The sequence below is a fragment of the Lynx rufus genome, unplaced genomic scaffold (genome assembly GCF_022079265.1).
Source record: "Lynx rufus isolate CCGP_SWC_20201006 ecotype Redwood Valley unplaced genomic scaffold, mLynRuf1.p SCAF_1, whole genome shotgun sequence".
Classification (NCBI taxonomy): domain Eukaryota; kingdom Metazoa; phylum Chordata; class Mammalia; order Carnivora; family Felidae; genus Lynx; species Lynx rufus.
In genome coordinates, this window is record NW_025814823.1 from 27,746,498 (window position 1) to 27,765,883 (window position 19,386).

At 38.5% G+C, this 19,386-nt stretch overlaps 1 protein-coding gene across 3 annotated transcripts in view; it reads left to right on the forward strand.

The window, feature by feature from the left end:
* Positions 1-18,796, forward strand: part of EPSTI1 (epithelial stromal interaction 1) — a 98,893-nt gene extending 80,097 nt beyond the window's left edge. For all 3 annotated transcript variants that reach the window (XM_047080200.1, XM_047080184.1, XM_047080192.1), the window contains 3 exons: positions 5,645-5,718; positions 11,853-11,952; positions 18,270-18,796. In XM_047080200.1, coding sequence (XP_046936156.1) covers positions 5,645-5,718; positions 11,853-11,952; positions 18,270-18,278 — 183 coding nt within the window. In that variant the 3' untranslated portion in view covers positions 18,279-18,796. The remainder of the gene's footprint in view (positions 1-5,644; positions 5,719-11,852; positions 11,953-18,269) is intronic.
* The last annotated feature ends 590 nt before the right edge of the window (positions 18,797-19,386 follow it).

Consider the following 19,386-nt stretch of genomic DNA (forward strand, 5'->3'; position numbering starts at 1 on the left):
CTTTGCTAGATATAGAATGATAACCCTGAGTGTGGTGACGCCAGAGCCTCCCCGCTGCCATCTGGAGCAATGTTCTTGCATGGTGATGCCTCATCAGCTCTGCCCTGGTTTCCCGCCTGCTCTGGGTTTTCTCCTCTCCCTGGCCTTGCTCTGTCATAGGATGATGCATGTCACTCTCTTCCCGTCCTCTTTTCTTCCTGCCTGGCAGTTCTTGGCTTCGTAATGTAGTGTTTTTCCTTTTTTGCACCTTCATGTATTAAAAACTGTATGAATTGATGAGGATTCTTTTTAAAGTTCATTTATTTATTTTTAGGGAGAGAGCTGCGGGAAGGGCAGAGAGAGAGAGAAGAGAGAGAATGCCAAGGAGTGCACAGCCCGATGTGGGGCTCGAACCCACAAACCACGAGATCATGACCTGAGCCAAAGTTGGACTCAACTGACTGAACTGCTCAGGTGGCCCTCATTAGGATTTTTAAATAGAGGAAAACCTACAGAACCGGAAATGGTCTCCCACACAGATAAACCTCTGTGGTTGGTATGAGAAAGTAATATATGCACATGGATTAAAAGTCAGAAAGCAAAAATTATATACGATGTTAAAGCTTCCTACCCTGCCCATGCACTCCACGCTTCTCTCCCCAGCGATAATCACAGTTAACATTTTGGTGTATGTTTTTTTTATAAAATTGTTTTAAATATGATACACATCTATAGATAAAAGTTGAAATGATATATGTATATCTTTTCTATTTACGCGGAACAGTCCCAAGAAAAGTGCTCTGAACCTACCTTTTTTTCTATTTATTTTATTTATTTGTCCCATAAAAAATTTTGAGTACTTGACACACAATGTTACATTAGTTTTAGGTGCACAACTTAGTAAATTGATAAGTTTATAATGTTGTACGTTATACATTACAAGTGTGGCTACCCTCTGTCCCAATACATCACTATTAAAATATCATTGACTGGGGGCGCCTGGGTGTCTCAGTTGGTTAAGCGTCCGACTTCGGCTCAGGTCATGATCTCGCGGCGTGTGAGTTCAAGCCCCGCGTCGGGCTCTGTGCTGACAACTCGGAGCCCGGAGCCTGCTTTGGATTCTGTGTCTCCCTCTCTCTCTCTGCCCCTCCCCTGCTCACGCTCTGTCTCTCTCTGTCTCTCAAAAATAAATAAACATTAAAAAAATTTAAAAATATATCATTGACTGTATTTTTATGTTGTACTTTTTATTCCCATGACTTGTTCATTCCATAACCGGGAGCCTTCACCCATTTTGCCCAACCCCAAACCCCTCCGCTCTGGCAACCATCAGTTTGTTCTCTAAACCTTTTATTACTTAATGTATCTTAGAGATCCCTCCATAGGTACCTCTCCTTCTCTCCCATCTACCTTATTCTTTGTATCTCCTGCATAGTATTACATTATGTAGATGGTTTAACTTTCTGGTCCAGTTCCTTATTAATGGGCAGAGACTTTCTCTTGAACTTTTACTGTTTCAGTAATACAACTGTGACTATCCCTGTACGTATATCTTTGAACAGTTCTGCAAAGGATGTGCATGTTTTCCATGTTGATTGTTGTTGCTAAATTGTCCTTCAAAAACTAAATTGGTTTTCACTAATTTAGATGTACCACCAAAGTGCTTGAGTGTACTTGATTCCCTGTCAATCTTTTCTAGTTTTTGCCAGTATGATAGAAAAGTTTTCTCTCCTTGTTCGATATCTCTTGGATTGTGTGTGAGGATGAGGACCATTTTGAATTTATAAGCAATCTGTACTTCATTTGTGAATATTCTCTTCCCATCCTTTGGTTCTTTTTCTGTTTGGTTGTTTTTTGTTTTTGTTTTTGTTTTTTCTCATTAGTTTAGATGAAGTCTTATCAACCTCCTCAGACCTTTCTTGAGCCTTGATCTAAAATTGTAACTGAGTCTCACCTCAGTGTTTAATCCTCTGCATAGGATTACAACTGGATATATTTCCCACTTGTTTGTGGGTTTCTCTTTTTCTAGAGTAGAGACTCTTAATCATGGATCTCATCTGTCTTGTTCATTATTGTATCCCCATCACATAGATGCACACCTGGCTCATGATAAGCATTCAGGTGTTGTTGAGTGAATGAAAGAAGAATTGAATTAGCCTACATGGGTTATAAAAATTTTTTGTTTGTTTCCTAATTTTGTTTGTGGAATTTTTCCCAGTGGCAGCTTTGAAGTGTTTATGCAACCACATTTATCAATCATTTTCCTTGATGATTTCAGAAACTTCCTTGTTCCACATTTATAAATAAATTTACCTCTGCCTCCTTTAAAGACTCTGTGGCTCCATCTTCTAAGTTCAAGTGTTAGACGTCTATACAATTTATTTTGATATTTTAAAAATCTAGTTTTAATTTTTCTCACAACAGTTGGCTAGTTCCTTGTCATTCGTTGAATTGGCTCTCCTGCATGCATTTAGCATACAACTTTATGGTAAACTACATTTCCACGGGTTTCTGGCCTCAGTCAGATTGTTTTAATTGCCGCAGTTTCATGATATGTTTTCATATCTGGCGAAGCTGATCTCTCTCCTTTCTTTTCTGTTTTTCATGGTATGATTGCCTATTAGCTTTTTTCCAGATGAATTTCAGAATCATTTTGCCAAGGCTGAAAAAATATTTTAAAGCAATGCATAATAGCATTCACATATACTCAGAATATATGCCTTGTATAGTTTTTGTCTCCTGTTTCGAGCTGATGAGAATTTAATTTGTTCAGAATTCATGTTATTAAACTTAGGATGGGCTGGATATCAGAAGTTGCTTGCTGGAGAAATGCATGTGAGAAGAGTTAGCATCCTTTGGCAAGAGGGATTTTGATTTAGGCTGGATATGCTCTGTTAGAACTTTTGAGTGTCAGTGGGTGCTATATTTCTGGATGTGGCGTTTATACTTGAGTGTGATGAACTACTGACGAGTTATCCTTAATCTTAACTTCCTGTTTTGGATGCATCTTGCAAGAGACACTAGATACAAAAAAAGCCTAAACTTTAGTCTTTCTTTTGCTACTAATGAGCCATTTAGCTCTTGATAAGTTAAACTGAGTTTCTGATCGTGTTCCCTCATCTGTAAAACGAGCATAATCTGCACTCAATTCATTCACTCATCAGATAATACCTTATTTTTCTGCCTACCTTTGGGAGTTACTGTAAGGAACAAATAACAGAATTCTGGTAACATTTTTGTCTGAAAATGTTAAGTCCTGGTTAAGCATTGTTCCTTGAAAAACTTTTCATTTGCTTACCTCCAGTCCCCCTCTCCCCAAATCCCATCGAAAAGATGATAAAGGAAAAAAAAAAAATTAAAGCCATAAGCCAGGAAGAGCAAAAACAAAAACAAAAACAAAAACAAAAACAAAAAACAGGCCCGCAATTGCAGCAAAGAAAAGAAATCGGCAGAATTTCGGGAGCTGAAAAGTAGAGCAGAAAAAGCCAAAACTCATTTGCAAGATGTAGTGAGGTGCCAGTTGAAGCAGTCCCAGTGCCATTCTGGAATTGGAGGCACCTGGTGCGTCCAGAGCTGGGGTTGAAAAGATGATGATGAATTGGAAGTCTAAATGAGGACCTGTAGGACCCCAGGAGCCCCTCCCTTGCCACAGTGAATGTTGGAAAACGTGGTAAAGATGAGGGCTGAGGAAGGTGATGTACTTGGGAGGGGAAGTTGGGACTGGGATGGGGGTAGTAATAGAGACATAAATCTTCTCCCATAGCAGGAAGTCAAAAGATAATATGTTTTTTAAAAGTTAAGACACAGAAGACTTTGCATGCTATTAAGAAGGAGGCAATTGAGAGGTGAAACGACACACAGGAATTGAAAGTGATTCTGTGGGAGGGGCGCCGGGGAGGCTCAGTTGGTTTAGCGTCTGACTCCGGCTCAGATCACAGTCTCGTGGTCTGTGGGTTTGAGCCCCACATCGGACTCTGTGCTGACAGCTCAGAGCCTGGAGCCTGCTTCGGATTCTGTGCGCCACCCCCCTCTGCCCCTCCTGCACTCGCACTCTGCCTCAGTCTGTCTCTCAAAAATAAATAAATGTTAAAAAAAAAAAAGAGAAAGAAAGAAAGTGATTCTGTGGTTGATGGGGAGGACAGGAGCTTCTTCTTTTTTTTTTTTTTTAAGTTTATTCATTTATTTTAAGAGAGACAGAGACAGGGTGTGTGGGGGAGTGGCAGAGACAGCAGGGGGAGAGAGAGAATCCTAAGCAGGCTCTGGGCTGCCAGTGCAGCACCCAATGCGGGGCTTGAACTCAAGAACTGTGAGATCATGACCTGAGTCAAAATTAGTGGGTCACTTATCTGACTGAGCCACCCATGTGCCCCCTTTTATTTTTGTATAAGCCTTGGTAGTATTAATAACTAGCACGTTGCTTGGTAGACTTTTAAAACTAGGTACATGTATTATAGTGACAAAAAATAAAATGAAATAAATGACTTCATGCCATTGTAGAAAAGTGAGTCTCTAGCACAAGGCTTGCATAAATGCCTATAGAATAGTTGAGTGAATATTATTCAGTTATTTAGAAAACTCTTTTTCCCTTGTTGATGGTGCTAGATAGGAATTAGAATTAAATAGTGTGCTTTATGGATTGACAAGTAATATATGTGGAATATCACAGTATATAAAACCAGTCTCTTTATTTTGAGGACTATAGCATGTCAGAAGGCCTTTGAATAAAGTTAAAAAAAATACAAAATGTCAGTCTGGACTTTGGATTTACTTTATACTTTTAATTAAGGAAGTTTTAGGGTTAAAAAATACATGTGTTGGTATGTTTTTATCAAGACGTGTCAGTATTTTCTCTACCAGAAAATTCTCTGACTCAGGCATTAATTTATGACACGGTCCTGATAACGCTCTTCCCTTTGCCTTTTTCTGTTTTTGAGAAGAGGTTAAAAATCAGTCTGCCTCAAGGAAGGCAGTTGAGTACTGGAGAAATCCTGGCACCTAGTTCTTTGGTTTAATATCAGAAACAGAGTAACAAAGTTTGGAAGTTGCCTCTTCTAAGAGAATAATTGGAATGTCAAAAGCAGAGATCTAGTTGTAGTAACATGATCTCCTACCTGAAGCAAAGTACCCCTCCAGGGAGTCCTGAGTTCGGCTGGTATTAGAAGTAACGAGTCAATAATCGGTAAGTTGGTTATTTTCCAGGATGAAGGATGTTTTACCAATGGAATTGTACTACAAAATTGAGTCCAACATTTATTTGCAAGTTACTATAAATTTGGGGGGAAAGAAATGCTAGAGAAATACCCGGAAATAGTACTGTGTGGCGTTTCTTCAAGAACTAATTTGATTTTTCTTTGTAAGACACAGGTGAGTTTGACTCACATTGCATTTTCCTCTGTGTATGTTGCACCTATTAGTCTAATATCTTGAGCATGCACACTGGCTTTTTAATCTTACGATTTTACACTCACAGAGCTATTGTTTGACTGAGGCACAATCATTTTTGCTACCTACTTATGTAAGAAAATTCACATGGAAATGGTACTTAAGTAAAAGTTTCAAAAATGAAATATTATACCAGCTAAGGTTAAATATGTAATTGATTTGGGTATCTTCTGTACAACCATGTTACTCGAAAGCCTTATTTTAAAACTTTTATTGTTCTTAGAGTGAATTACTGGAATTTAACTGGCAGCAACAGGAGGAAGAGAGAACCAGAACCCACCAGGCTGAACACAAGAGGTATAAATGGCTAATAAAATTAGCATCTTTGGTTAAAACAATTACTTATAAAGTTTCTGCAGTTGTTTTAAGACATCACTATAGTTATATTGAATGTGTTTTAGAACCTGTATTACCTTTTTAATCTTTATATTATTGGGTATTATATGTATATGAGGATGCCCACTGTTACACGAGTGGGTGCACACACACACACACACACACACACACAAAATCCAGTTTTTCTGGATAGGTGGCATAAATTCACACTAGAAAACAGAATCATGCTCTCAAGCTATTTATTTGGGTTATACTTAATTTGCCTCCCAGGGAACAAAGCATTTTAATACTTTGAGATGATCCTTTACTGTTTGTAGACCATTTTAGAATAATTGAACTCATCCAGATGGTGAGATACTCATACGAAAGCTCAGACAAGAACTATCTTATATTGACTAATATTGGGGAAAATAGCTTAAAATAGAACCACTAAGCAAATTTCAAGTACTCTCTGTCTTATTCCTAACACCCAGTAAAATATCATACTGATATTGGCCTGGTATACTGACTCACATTGGTATACTGATATGATAGATACCTGCCATATCTGTCCTTATTCTAGGATTCTCCTGGGGGCACTTGGGTTATCCTAGTTTATTGCAGTGTGGTTGAAGATCTCAAAAGTATTTAATGTAGAGGCTCTCGTGATCTAAAGGAGCAAATTCTTTTTCTAAAACCGAGTGCTTTCACTTACAGGTTTAACCTTCCCACTGTTGCTAATGTGTGGTTTTAAATTGTGGTGCTTTCATTTTGTAATTGAGACTTTAAAAAGTGTTCACGGAAGCTCCCAATTCTGCTGGAGCTGTGAACTATGGATGGGTACTCATATTCTTTTGACTGGATTATTATTGTGCTTCCATAATCCAGTCAAAATAGTTTTAAAATGTCAAATGTGAATTTATATGTTTTTTTTCCAATTAAAAGAAAACATCAAAACTCTGAGACACTGGTTAGGCTATTTTGTTAGGTAAGGGGTAACGGTTACTGCTACCTTTGTTTTTGTTTTTATTTTAATAAAATAGGTTATAAACTAGCTTAGTCTCTTATTGGTTTTTCTCATTTTCTGTTTAAAATTCTTTCTATTAAAAAAACTAAATAGGGGCGCCTGGGTGGCTCAGTCGGTTAAGCATCCGACTTCGGCTCAGGTCATGATCTCACGGTTTGTGAGCTTGAGCCCTGTGTCGGGCTCTGTGCTGACAGCTCAGAGCCTGGAGCCTGCTTCGGATTCTGGGTCTCCTCCTTTCTGTGCCCCTCCCATGCTCATGCTCTGTTTCTCTCTGTCTCTCGATAATAAATAAATAAATGTTAAAAAAATTTTAAAAAGCTAAATAGTGTATTTCTTTAACACCGGTTGTTAGTGGTAGCCAGTTATTTTTCTTTATTTCTCCCCCCCCCCATTTCTCTTTATTTCTGAGGACTGATTGGATTGTAAAGCTTTAAACATCTTAAAGATAGTGTGATATGTCACATTAATAGGCCCTGTTGCTAAGAAATTCATCTTCAATGGGCCTCCAATAAAAATGCAAGTTATTTGATCAGAGGTGGAAAGGATTACTTTCTTGTTATAGGAAACTTGTTCCTCATTCTTTAAGTGTATTTCCATACTGCTGCATACCTAAATATTGGGGGGGGGACTATTTATTTTCTATACTTTATTTTCTCTTTTTATGGATTCTAGTTAAATATAGATACAAATTTAATAGGAAATCTCTCTGGGCAATAAACTCAGTAACCAGTTTTGAGATAACTGATCAAGGTTTTACACACATATTTTATGTTCTCAATCAGTTTTTGAAGACAGTGTGTGTTTGTATTGGGCTTTAGAGTTTATAGTGAGCTTTCCCATATTATATGAAAATACTCATTTGGTAGTCTTATAATGAATAAAATGCTGTGACCATTTCTGCTGAGGGCAGCAACACCAACTGTGTGTGTGTGTGTGTGTGTGTGTGTGTGTGTGTGTGTGTGTGACGTAAGTTAGATTTTCTCCAGGGACATAATTTTATTGGAGTCAAAAAGACAATGTGCTTTCTACTGTTTAGAGGTGAGTTTTATAAGAGAAAGTTTATGGTATTCCTCACAAGTTTTTCAGTGTATCCAATACTGACTGAGCTTGGCTGCACCTGACCTGACCCATCATAACTTTTTGAGTAAGAGAAGAAAGTTGAAACCTCAGAAAGAAAAGACAGAGCATGAGGGTCAAGGACTTGAAAGGATCTGGGCCATGAGCTGCAAACTGGAGTGAATTGAATCAATTTATTGAAACTTGAACCATCCTTAAGTAGTTTTTATCCATATATATATATTTTTTAAATCTTTATTCACTTTTGAGAGAGAGAGTGTGAGCAGGGGAGGAGCAGAGAGAGAGGGAGACACAGAATCCAAAGCAGGCTCCAGGCCCTGAGCTGGCAGCACAGAGCCTGACGCGGGGCTCGAACTCACGAACCGTGAGATCATGACCTGAGCCAAAGTCAGACGCTCAACCGACTGAGCCACCCAGGTGCCCCAGTTTTTGTCGACATTAACCCTTAGAAGAAAATCCAGAGTACTGCAGTAAAGGGCATGCACTTTCTAACGCTAGTAAACAAAACTATATAAACAGGTACTTTTTCTTTTGTTTGTTTTTCTTGATTCCTATTGAGAATTCAATCTCTTTAGTAAGTGATGTCCTCTTAGTAACTGGTGCTCAGAAGTGAATCATACCACTTGCATACATGACAAGACATCAGTCCTCCCAGTGTGTGAGCAAACTGAGAGCAGTGGACGACGGGCTGTTCTTCAGCCGGTACTCACCACCTTTGGGGGTTTCACGATGCAACAGAACAGAAGCAGACAGATGTGGGGACCACGCACCTGCATGATTCATTTATTCACCTTTTACGTATCAAGGCACACTGTGTGAAGGCTTCGTTCTAGGCACTGGGAACAGGCGTAAAATAGCAGAGAACATCCCTGACTGCATGGAAATTACAATCTGGAGACAAGAAATAGAAGTCAATAAGTTGATAGCAGTGGTATTTCAGACAATGATATGTACCGTGAGGAACACATCTGGGGTGAGATTAAGGGAGAGATGGGAGGTCATAGTTCCTCCATGAAGAGGTAACATGAAAGGACAAGAGACCATCACATAGAGATTGGGGTCCAAAGTATACACTTAGATGTCCCCTGTTATCTGGTATGGGAGAAAATGCAAAGGCCCTAAAGTGGGAGTGACTTTGGAGTTTGAGTCTTTAGTGATTGGATTGTAGATGGTGAGGAAGAGAATACGGTGAAATGAGGTTGGCGGGAGCCAGGAAGTACAAGGTTTTGGAAGCCAGTGATTTTATTCTAAGACTAATGGGAAATCACAGGAGGGTTTTAAGCGAAAGGAAGGCATGATCTCTTTTATAATTTAGTCAGGTGGTTGTGTGGAGACCAAATCATAGAGGGTGGGAGTGGAAGCAAAAGCCAGGCCTGAGAGGATAATGATTTGGACTAGAATGATGGCCATGGAAAGAAATGGGTGAATTCAGGATGTGTTTAGCAGGTAGAGTCAACAAAACTTCTAGTGGTTTGGATGTGGGGTGGATGGGGGATATTGAAGGAAAGCCCATCTTTGCTGACAAAAATACTAGATGAAAACAGTCCCAGGTACATGGGCAATCCAGAATACCCTTGGTTGTGTGGTTAAGGAGGATGAGGATCAGTTTTCTCTCTTTTCTTTTTCATCATGATAAGTGTACTCTTTAATCTCTATCATCTATTTTATCCATACCCCACCCACCTCCCCTGTGGTAACCATGTTTATTCGTGATAGTTAAGAGCTTGTTCCTTGGTTTTCCTCTCTCTCTCTCTCTCTCTCTCTCTCTCTCGGTCTTTCTTTTTCCCTTTGCTTGTTTTGTTTCTTAAATTCCACATATGAGTGAAATCACATGGTATTTGTCTTTCTCTGATTTATTTCTCTCGGCACTATAACTCTACCTCCATCCGCGTTGTTGCAAATGGCAAGATTTCATTCTTTTTGATGGCTGAATAATATTCCCTTGTGTGTGTATGTATGTCCATTCATCTATCAATGGACACTTGGGCTGCTTCCATAGTTTGGCTATTGTAGATAATACTTCAATAAACATAGGGGTTCATGTTTCCCTTTGAATTAGTGTTTTTGTATTCTTTGGGTGAATACCCAGTAACACAATTACTGATCATAGGGGGTAGATCTACTTTTAACGGTCGTGTTTCTCTTAATATTCAGGTCTCTAGCTCAGTAACACACTGTTCAATCTGCATGCTGAGAAGTCTAGAAAAGGGGACATAAATATCATACTCTTCAGTGAACCAGGCTGACTAGAATATGGCACTTGGGTATACTTTATGGTGAGAGAGGAAAAAAGAAAAACCATTCTAGCAGCTAAGATGTGACTACCACCTGATAGATCTTGAAGTTGTTGAGAAAATAGCAACCCAGTAAGCCAGAGAGAGCATTCTGGGTCAACGTGCAGTTGGCATTTTAGCTAGCACTGAACATTTCAGCTAGGCACAAAACAAACTCAGCCTCTGGCTTTGCCACCCAGCAGTCATTATCCTCAAGGTTCCCAAATTCCCCAGTCATTGACTTATAGCCACCTACCATGACTACTTTCTGTTAATCTTCATGACTGAAAAGGAGGCTGTGAATGGGGCCTGCCTACCCTTCCTTCCATAAACATATATTGATCTGCTGCTATGCATCAGGCACTGTGTTTCTTTTCTTTTAAAATATTTTATTATTTTGGGGAGAGCACAAGTGGGGAAGGGGCAGAGAGAGGGGACAGAGGATCTGAAGCTGGGTCTGCACTGACAGGCTGACAGCAGTGAGCCAGATATGGGGCTTGAACTTACGAACTGCGAGGTCATGACTTGAGCTGAAGTCAGGTGCTCAACTGACTGAGCCACCCAGGTGCGCCAGACCTGTTTCTGCCAAGAAGCTTACGGTCTTAATGATGCTATTCCTTAAGAATCAGTTGACATCATAGGGTACCTATTACAGCATTGTTTCTTCAGCTTCCACGTCCCTGACTCAACAATACATGGGCAACTGAGAGCATGGTGTTGCCTTCAATTTACTTTTTTTTTTAAAGTTTGTTTGTTTATTTTGAGATAGACACAGTATGAGTGGGGGAGGGAAGAGAGAGGGAGGGAGAATCCCAAGCAGACTCCATGCGGCCAGCACAGAACCCAATGTGGGGTCCGAACTCATGAATCATGAGATCATGACCTTAGCCAAAACCAAGAGCTGGATGCTTAACCGACTGAGCCACCCAGGCGCCCCAATTTACATTTTTTAATTCAAAAGTTGTAATATGTAACACACAGGAAAGTCCATGGATTAATTATAGGGGGAGCCTCTAAGTAGCCAGCTCTAGAAGTAGAATACAACCATCGGTTGTATTCTGACCTTTATGATAATCATTTTCTTGCCTTTCCTTAAGGTGTCAACTCCTATGTGTTAAATTTAATTTTTGAAATCAGTTGCTGCAAGCATCACCAAACACGAGGGAAAGCTCTGCCCATTCTTTCTTTTGAAAGGTCGAGTTTCCCTTTTCTGATATTTCCCCTTTCTTATGCTCTCTTCCCATTTTCCTTCTACTCTTCACTTACAGGATTTACTTTAGCGAGACTGACAGTGGGGTACAGGGCATACGGGAGGGACATCTGTGTTGCAGCAGCAATGCCACAGAGCTACTTCGGGTTCCCCTTCACGTTTTAGGTCTTGCTGAAGCTTCCGTCTTCCTTCAGCCTCCGGAGCTCACACCTGGCATGGCCCGCAAGGAGACAGTTGCTCGGGAACAAAGCTCTTGTTGAACTGGTAGAAGGTGAGGGAATGAAGCTCTGAAGTTCAGAACCGTTCCCCCTCTGCCCACATCTGGCACCAGCTCCAGCCGATGGCTCTTAACAGCCTGTCATATTGTCATATGGTTAATGTGAGAAGAAGTTTCTGTAGATTTCTTCTAAGCGGTGGGGGTAGGGGAAAGCAATCCCCACGGTCAGTTCATACAGCACCTTAGGTTCTCAAAAATCTCTCAGCCCTGTAGCACGCTTTCCACTTACACACATTTTTCATTGTTTTAAAGGGTAAATAATGCTTTTCTGGACCGACTCCAAGGCAAAAGTCAACCAGGTGGCTTCGAGCACTTTGGAGGCCATTGGAATATGAATAGTGGTAACAGCTGGGTGAGTTTTTTCTTGTCTCTTAAAAAAAAATCTTTGAAAAGTAAAAACAATGAGAATTTTAAAAATATGTTGGGCCTTCTCCCAAGATATTATTTTTTTGGTGTGCTGTTCAGCTGTGTGATGGGCAGTCAGCCAGGGTGATTACTGTAAATTCCACAATAGTTTCTAGAGAGAAGGAGAAAGTCCAGGTTTCAGCTCTGGCCAATCACAATAAAAAATGACACCTGCCCTTTGCTCTCAGGGTAATTGCCTGGACTGTAAGGATTTTTTTTTATCACCCCTTTCCCAGACCCTACAACAAAAACAAATGAAAAAAAATTTTTTCAAGAAGACTTTAAGTGCAATATGGTTATAAAAATAGTAAGCATTCTCTAGTAATATAGTCTTTCGGTGAAACTACCACATCAAAGAAACCAGTATTTAATTTTTCACTACAAAATGATTCTTAAAAAACGCTACAGCAAAAGGCACTTTCTGAAAATGAAATGTCTTTCTGGATTTCTGTGAAGAAAACATTGCAACTGTGTTGTAATATGTGTTTAATGTGTTTTGCATGCACAATATATCATCGAACCCACACCAGATCTTCTGAATGTATGATTGCAGGGTTTGCAACGCGTACAGAATCAAAACTAACTATAGTGGGTTTTATAATTTAATTTAAGCCAAGTACATATGTACCTACTAAAAGAAATGGAACAGGTAGAGATCTTTAAACTGGTAAAATACAACAAAACAAGTGCTTGCTGGCCCGGAAACTCTAGAGATCACCCTTTAATAAATATTTGATGGACAAAAGATAATTTTTGAGAAGACAATATGTTGGAAATCTTATGGATGTTTTCTTGAAAGGCGTTTAGTAGTTAAAATTGATGGATAGATCTAACAGTTTTCAGCGTATACACTGGGCATGTCTTTCCATAATGCGTGCCCACGTGTATCACTGTGGCATTGAGAATAGGGACAAGATGGAAGAACAAGAAAAGAATCAAAACACAGTATCTTTCCATCATGAATTACAATTTACAAATTATTGACTTCCTTGTAAGAATATATGAGTAGGAGTCATGTTGAAAATGGGGCATTGTGAGTGAGTTTGAGACGTTATCCAAATTCGTGGAATTTGTATGTTGTGAAACACGACTGGAAGTTTGATTTTGGACAGGACTTGGGAACTGTCTTCAGGTTCTCTCCTCTACCTACCAACTCTCAAAATTTAGAAACTAGTTAGAAAAATACCTGGGATTGAGGGGAGGATAATGGGAGAGAGTAAATGAATACCACATGGACTGCTGTTAAGGGAATGAGAATTTGGGAATCTGGTTCACCACTGACCATTGGTAGGCCTTATGGAAGTGAGCTATGAATCTCTGCTTAGATTCTTCATGGGTAAAAAGGAAGGAACACCATTTTCTCATGATAGGAGTGAAGGCTATTAAAGTTTCCTTAGTAGGACAATCAGAACCAAGTCCAAAGTGGTTATCGGCTCTTCCCTTACTTGAAGGAAGCTGTGACAAAGATGAGAGTTTCTTCAGGCTCCCGACTCCACCTCCCTATAGACATCCTTACCTATATGCCTATTTTTCCTTGGAGACCAGATTCTTACTCCTCTACCTACTGAGGGACTTTGCTCTAATGACACTCCCCTCTCTTCTGAATCATCAAATATTCATCTCAACTAGAAAATTCCCATCAGCATAAAATAGAGATACAAATTATATTGATATCCCTCTCCCTCTTGCTACTGTTCTATTTCTTTGTTCCTCTTTCAAGCAGAACTCCAAGAGGTATCTGTCCTTCAGCTTTTCTAATTTCTTTGTTCCCATTTCTCTTACACTTATTTAAATCAGAATTTAGACCTTATCCATCCAACCATAATGCTCTTGTCACGGTCACTTACAATGTCCACATTACAAAGTCCGGTGGTTATTTTTCAATCTTCGTCTTTTGATGTACCAGCATCATTTGTCATGGCGAGTCATTCCCTCCTCTCTGAAACTGTTTACTTGGCTTCTGGGGCACTAGTCTGTCGTGAGTTTCCACCAACCTCAGTGGCTACTCCTTTTCATTCTCCTTTGCTGAATCCCCTGCATCTTGTCGTCTCACCATTGGAGCACTCAGAGATCCACCTTGGACCGCCTTCTGAATTTTATGTTCACTTAATACCGTGGTGCCTTATTGGTTATCATTACGTTAAATACAATTTTTGTGCTTATTACTCCCGTGTTTCTTTTTTTTTTTTTTAATTTTTTAACGTTTATTTTTGAGAGAGAGAGCAAGCACATGAGCAGGGGAGGAGCAGAGAGAGCAGGAGACACAGAATCTGAAGCAGGCTCCAGGCTCTGAGCTGTCAGCACAGAGCCTGATCCAGGGCTTGAACTCGAGAACCACGAGATTATGACCTAGGCTGAAGTCAGACACTTAGCCGAATGAGCCACCCAGGCACCCCTTAATACTCTCACATTTCTAATTCCAGCCTCTACCTCTTCCTTGACTCCAGACTTGCATTATCGATTTGTCCACACAACATCTCTACTTGTATGTCTAATGGACATTTCAACCTTCACATGTCTAAAACTTGGTAGGACATGATTGTCCTACTAAAGAAACCTTTGATCCGCTCTACCCAAAGGCTCCATCTGTACTCTTTGCTGTTTATATAATGGTACAACCCATCTCACATCTCATAACTGATCCATCAACAGATCTTTTTTTTTCTTTTCCTTCAAAATATATACAATCCAGTAGCTTCTCACCACTTCCACCACTATTACCCTGCTTCTAACCTCCATTATGTTTATCTAGATTCTCGAAAAAGTCTCCAAGATGGTTACATTGCTTCCACACTTAGCCACTTAGAACCTATTCTCAATATAAGAGTGATCCCTTTGGAACAGAAGCCAGATCCTGTCACTTTCCTGCTTAAAATCCCCCAGTGGCTCCCATGACTCTCTAAATCCAATGGAGTGAAAGCCAAAGTCCATATAGTCACCTACGGGGTGCTACCTGATCTAGACCCCACTTTACCCCGCTGGTGCTCTCCTGCCACTGCCCTTCTTTCTCATTCCTCTCAGCCATGCTAGTTTTCTTGCTTCTCTTTGAAAACTTAAGGACCTGGATGCTTTCACCTTAAGGCCTTTGCACTGGCTGCTCCTTCTGTACCTTTCTCCATATGATTTATTCTCCAAGCATTTTGTAGAATTCCACCCCATTGAGGTTTCCTTGGCCATTTATTTAATGCTGCCACCTGTGCCCTCATCCCTGGCTCTGGCCATACGTTTTCCAACCTCCACTTCCTTTTCTCTGGCACTCTGCAATTTCTTACATCTTTCTAATATTATTTGCTTATATGTATTGTTGACTGTTTACTCTCAGTCTCTCCCTGTGATAATGCATGTTCCGTATTGTGTCAATCAGGGTCCTTTGATTGTTTTGCTCACTGATCTATCCCAAGCATAAAACAGTAATTGGAACTTAGCACAGACACAAGGAAACAGGTGGCTGTGATTGAAGGTTGGCCAAACAACAAAGATTTAGGACCAAATGATTTGATATACCAAAATGCTTAGATACCAAATTGAAAATAGCTATGTATAAAACATTCAATGGACCAAATTTTGGATTTGAGACAACAAGGGAAAACAAGAGACAAAGACAAACAAAAAGATTTGAAAAAAGGACAAAATAGAACTTCTAGGAATAAAGAAATTTAATCTTTGGAATTAAAGCACTCAATGAACTCATCACAATAAAAGGAATTCGAATTAGGAACTAAATCAAAATACCATTTCTCATCTATTATTTTGGCAAAAGAACAAAAGTTTGGCAATATACTCTGTTGGCAAGGCTGTGGGGATAAAGGTTCATTCACACACTGTTGGTGAGAATTCAAAATGATGTAAACACTATCTAAATTAATTTGTCACTGTCTTTTCATAAAATAAAAACCAGACCTAGACATATTGCAGAAAAGTTGTACGAAACGTTGAAGGAACAGATAATTTCAAATGTCTAGAAAGTTTTCCAGATAAATGAAAAAAGAGAAAATATTCTCTCAAAGGATTAAGCAAGTGAATATAACTTGAATCAAAATTACACAAACACTATACAGAAAAAAATATATGTATGTAAGCTCACTCATAAACAGATTGAAAATATCACAAATTTTGACAGATTTATCACAAATTAAAAAACAAAAAAACTGAGATGGTTTATCTCATAAATTATAGGAAAAATACCATATGATCATCTCAATAGATACAGGAAAAAGAAACAACTTGATAAATATCAATACTCATTTGTGGTAAAAATTGCTAACAAAGGAGGAAGAGAAATTACATTTCTTTAGCTAATAAACTGATCGAAATTCTATAATAAAAATACATCAAAAGCATTTCCTTTAAATCATATATAAAGGTTGAAAGGAAAAGAAACATTTATAATTAATAGATGATACAATCATTTACTCAGAAAATCTGAAGGAATTGATATTTAAGTTATTAGAATAAACGAGGAGCCAACAATGTTGGTAGATGCAGGATCAGTATGTAAAAACTCACTTCATTTTTATACATTGTGAATAAACAAAAAATTTAATAAAAAGATAAAACCAAAAATGCACATAACCTTTAAAAATATATATAAATTTTTTATAGAAAGACCCTAAGGAACAAATGAAGGAAGAAGTTATACCTTGTTTAATGGGTAGAAATAGGAACGAACTCTCAAATTATCTATAGATTTCATTAAATCCTAATCAAAGCAAAGAACCAAGAATAGCCAATTCACTCCTAAAGATAAAGAAATATGTACGGGGATTTAGTTAAATATTTAATATGGTCTGGAATTGGCCCAGGTGGACCCAGCCATTTCTGGAATTCTGATGTATGACAGAAGGCAGAGCACATCATTGGGGGAAGATGAACTCTTTAACAAATTGCTGGCGGGACAAATTGAGAACCCACATGGCATTGTAACCAGTTAATTCCAGGTGGATTAAGGCTTATAAGTAGAAATGAAGACTTTTTAGATTTTAGAATAGACTACAAAATTGAGGATTTTGTAAGACCCCAGGTATAAACCAAAAACTAATGATAAATATGCATTAAAATGAAACATCTGTTCATCAAAGGACACCGTACAAAAGAAAGAAGTCACATATGAAGATTTTTTAAATAAGTGGACAAAATGTTAGTATACAGAGGTGTTTAGACTCTGTCAGTTATTTAGAAGTTGGTTGCTGACACCTGAGCTACCCTGGGAATGATCGAGAGGAGCTCACAGATAGGGCTTGGAGGAAATACTGGAATCAGTAAAAGGTTCAAAAAGAAGAAAAGGAAGAAGGCAGAAAATATGACAAAACAATAATGAAAGCCAAAGAGAGAAAAACTTGATTTTTGAAACATCATATAAGCACTTAAGTAGCAGGCCTTTAATAAGTATATTTTGGGTAGACAAATGAGATTGATCTTTATCTTTAAATCTTTAACATTTAAGTCACATTCTTCTCATATTGCTTTATATATATGTATTTTTTTCTTTGATAATTTAAAATTGCTGTTACATTTAAAAAAATTTTGGTTTTCTCGACCCCTCTACTTTTCATGATGTACGTAGGGTAGGATGTTGAAAGAATCACTTCAAATTCTCTTTGATGTCAGTAGGTGAGACCCTTTGAAATGCTGTGGAACCCTAAATCCTATGTCTTCAAGGGCATTTGAGCATTTGCCATGACCTATGACGCAACCTGAGATTTTAGTTTCCCAGAATGTTAGAACAGCGATAGTCTGAATGCCAAGTGTAACTTGGCCCCAGCATTCTGGAGGCCTGATGGAGAATTCTTGATCGTTTGCACATGGTAGGGGGCAGAAGGAACTCATTTAGTCCATCTCCCTAACTCAAGGTCCCCTTAGAAGTCAGCTTTCTGCTGTATAATATGGCGCCATTCTACTCCATACATTTCCATTTAAATTGTTCTGCTTCACACTGTGCTTGTCCTGTCCTTGCTGTAACTATGGAGGTGGGTGACAATATTTGTGAACACTATTATTTGTGACCTATGTTAGCCTATCTCTAAGAACACAGCTGATGAGCTGTCATTCAACAAGCCATTACATTGTTGACAGAGACTATTTTGTGAATCCAATGCAATGGGACTTGAAAATTAAAACATGTCACTGGGACATTAAATCATTAAAAAATAGGCATTAAACTCAATATAGTAAGAGTATTCTTTGAAGGAGCTTCAGATTGGACTTTAAAAGGTTTTGAATTTTGTTTTGCTGCTTGTACTAATTTTTGTTTTCTTTTGCTTCCAGGATGTATGAGAAATATTTACTTACATCTGTCCTTTGTCAATGGACCTTGAAGAACATCACTCAATGCTTTTCCTTCATGCTGCTTTGTTTATCCTTACTGTTTTCACCTTGACTTCAACTGCCCACTCACTCAGCTGAACACGTGGGAATGACCCGTTTTCCCCTGTCATTATTTACACATGCTTGCAGGAGCTGATTGCTGAGCTCATACTTAATTTCTACTTCCAGTGAAATGTTGCACTGTTTTTCTCATTGGTTTCACATCTTATTGGAAGTATAATTACAGCCATGTTAGTAAGATGAAAAAGGAGGGAATCATTTGCTGCTTTCAGGTGTATAAGAGCTATACGGGTGCTACAGGCTTATCTCTCTGAGTAGCTAACTCTTACATAATTCTCAGATCAGGTTTGGGGAATCTTGGGCATTTTTTTGGATTTTAAGCTCTACTTAATCCAGGGTACAAACTTGAGAAAAAGATAAAAAATAAATCTTTTATATTCTTTTGAACACACTTTTAAATAAATTTTGAAATACTTCTGTGTAAATGGTTTGTTTTATTTTTAATGAAAGGCTCTTGAGTTTTTCTCTCTTGATGGGTCTCATTTTTATATTCTTCTTCGTAGTTCATATAGATTAATTGTAAGACCTTAATCACTATCGGATATGCCTTTGGTCTTGATTTACTTACTAATACTGTTCCTCTGCTTTTTCATAGCGGTTCAGTTAATTCCCTGAAAGGATGTTGTTTATATGAAAATCAACTAGATACAAATGTAGATACAAAGTGTGCTTTATAGGTGTTCGGGAATCCTGTCTTTTCTCTATGCAACCTATTTATTATTTATGATAGCTAATTCAGTAGGCTTCTCTATTCTACTTTTATGACCTTTAACCAAGTTAAAAAACCTTAGAGTGTAAGAATATTGGTTTTCCATGCTTTATGCTCCACCCCACTCCATGGTATATAGGAAAGCATTGCATTTAGTCTTAGAATGAAAGTTGGAAGAGCAAATAATTTTTGCAGGTGGGCAATTAATACTGTTTTTTTTAATGACGGGTAGTTGACATACAATGTTATATTAGTTTCGTGTGTATAGTTTAGTGATTTGACATTGTA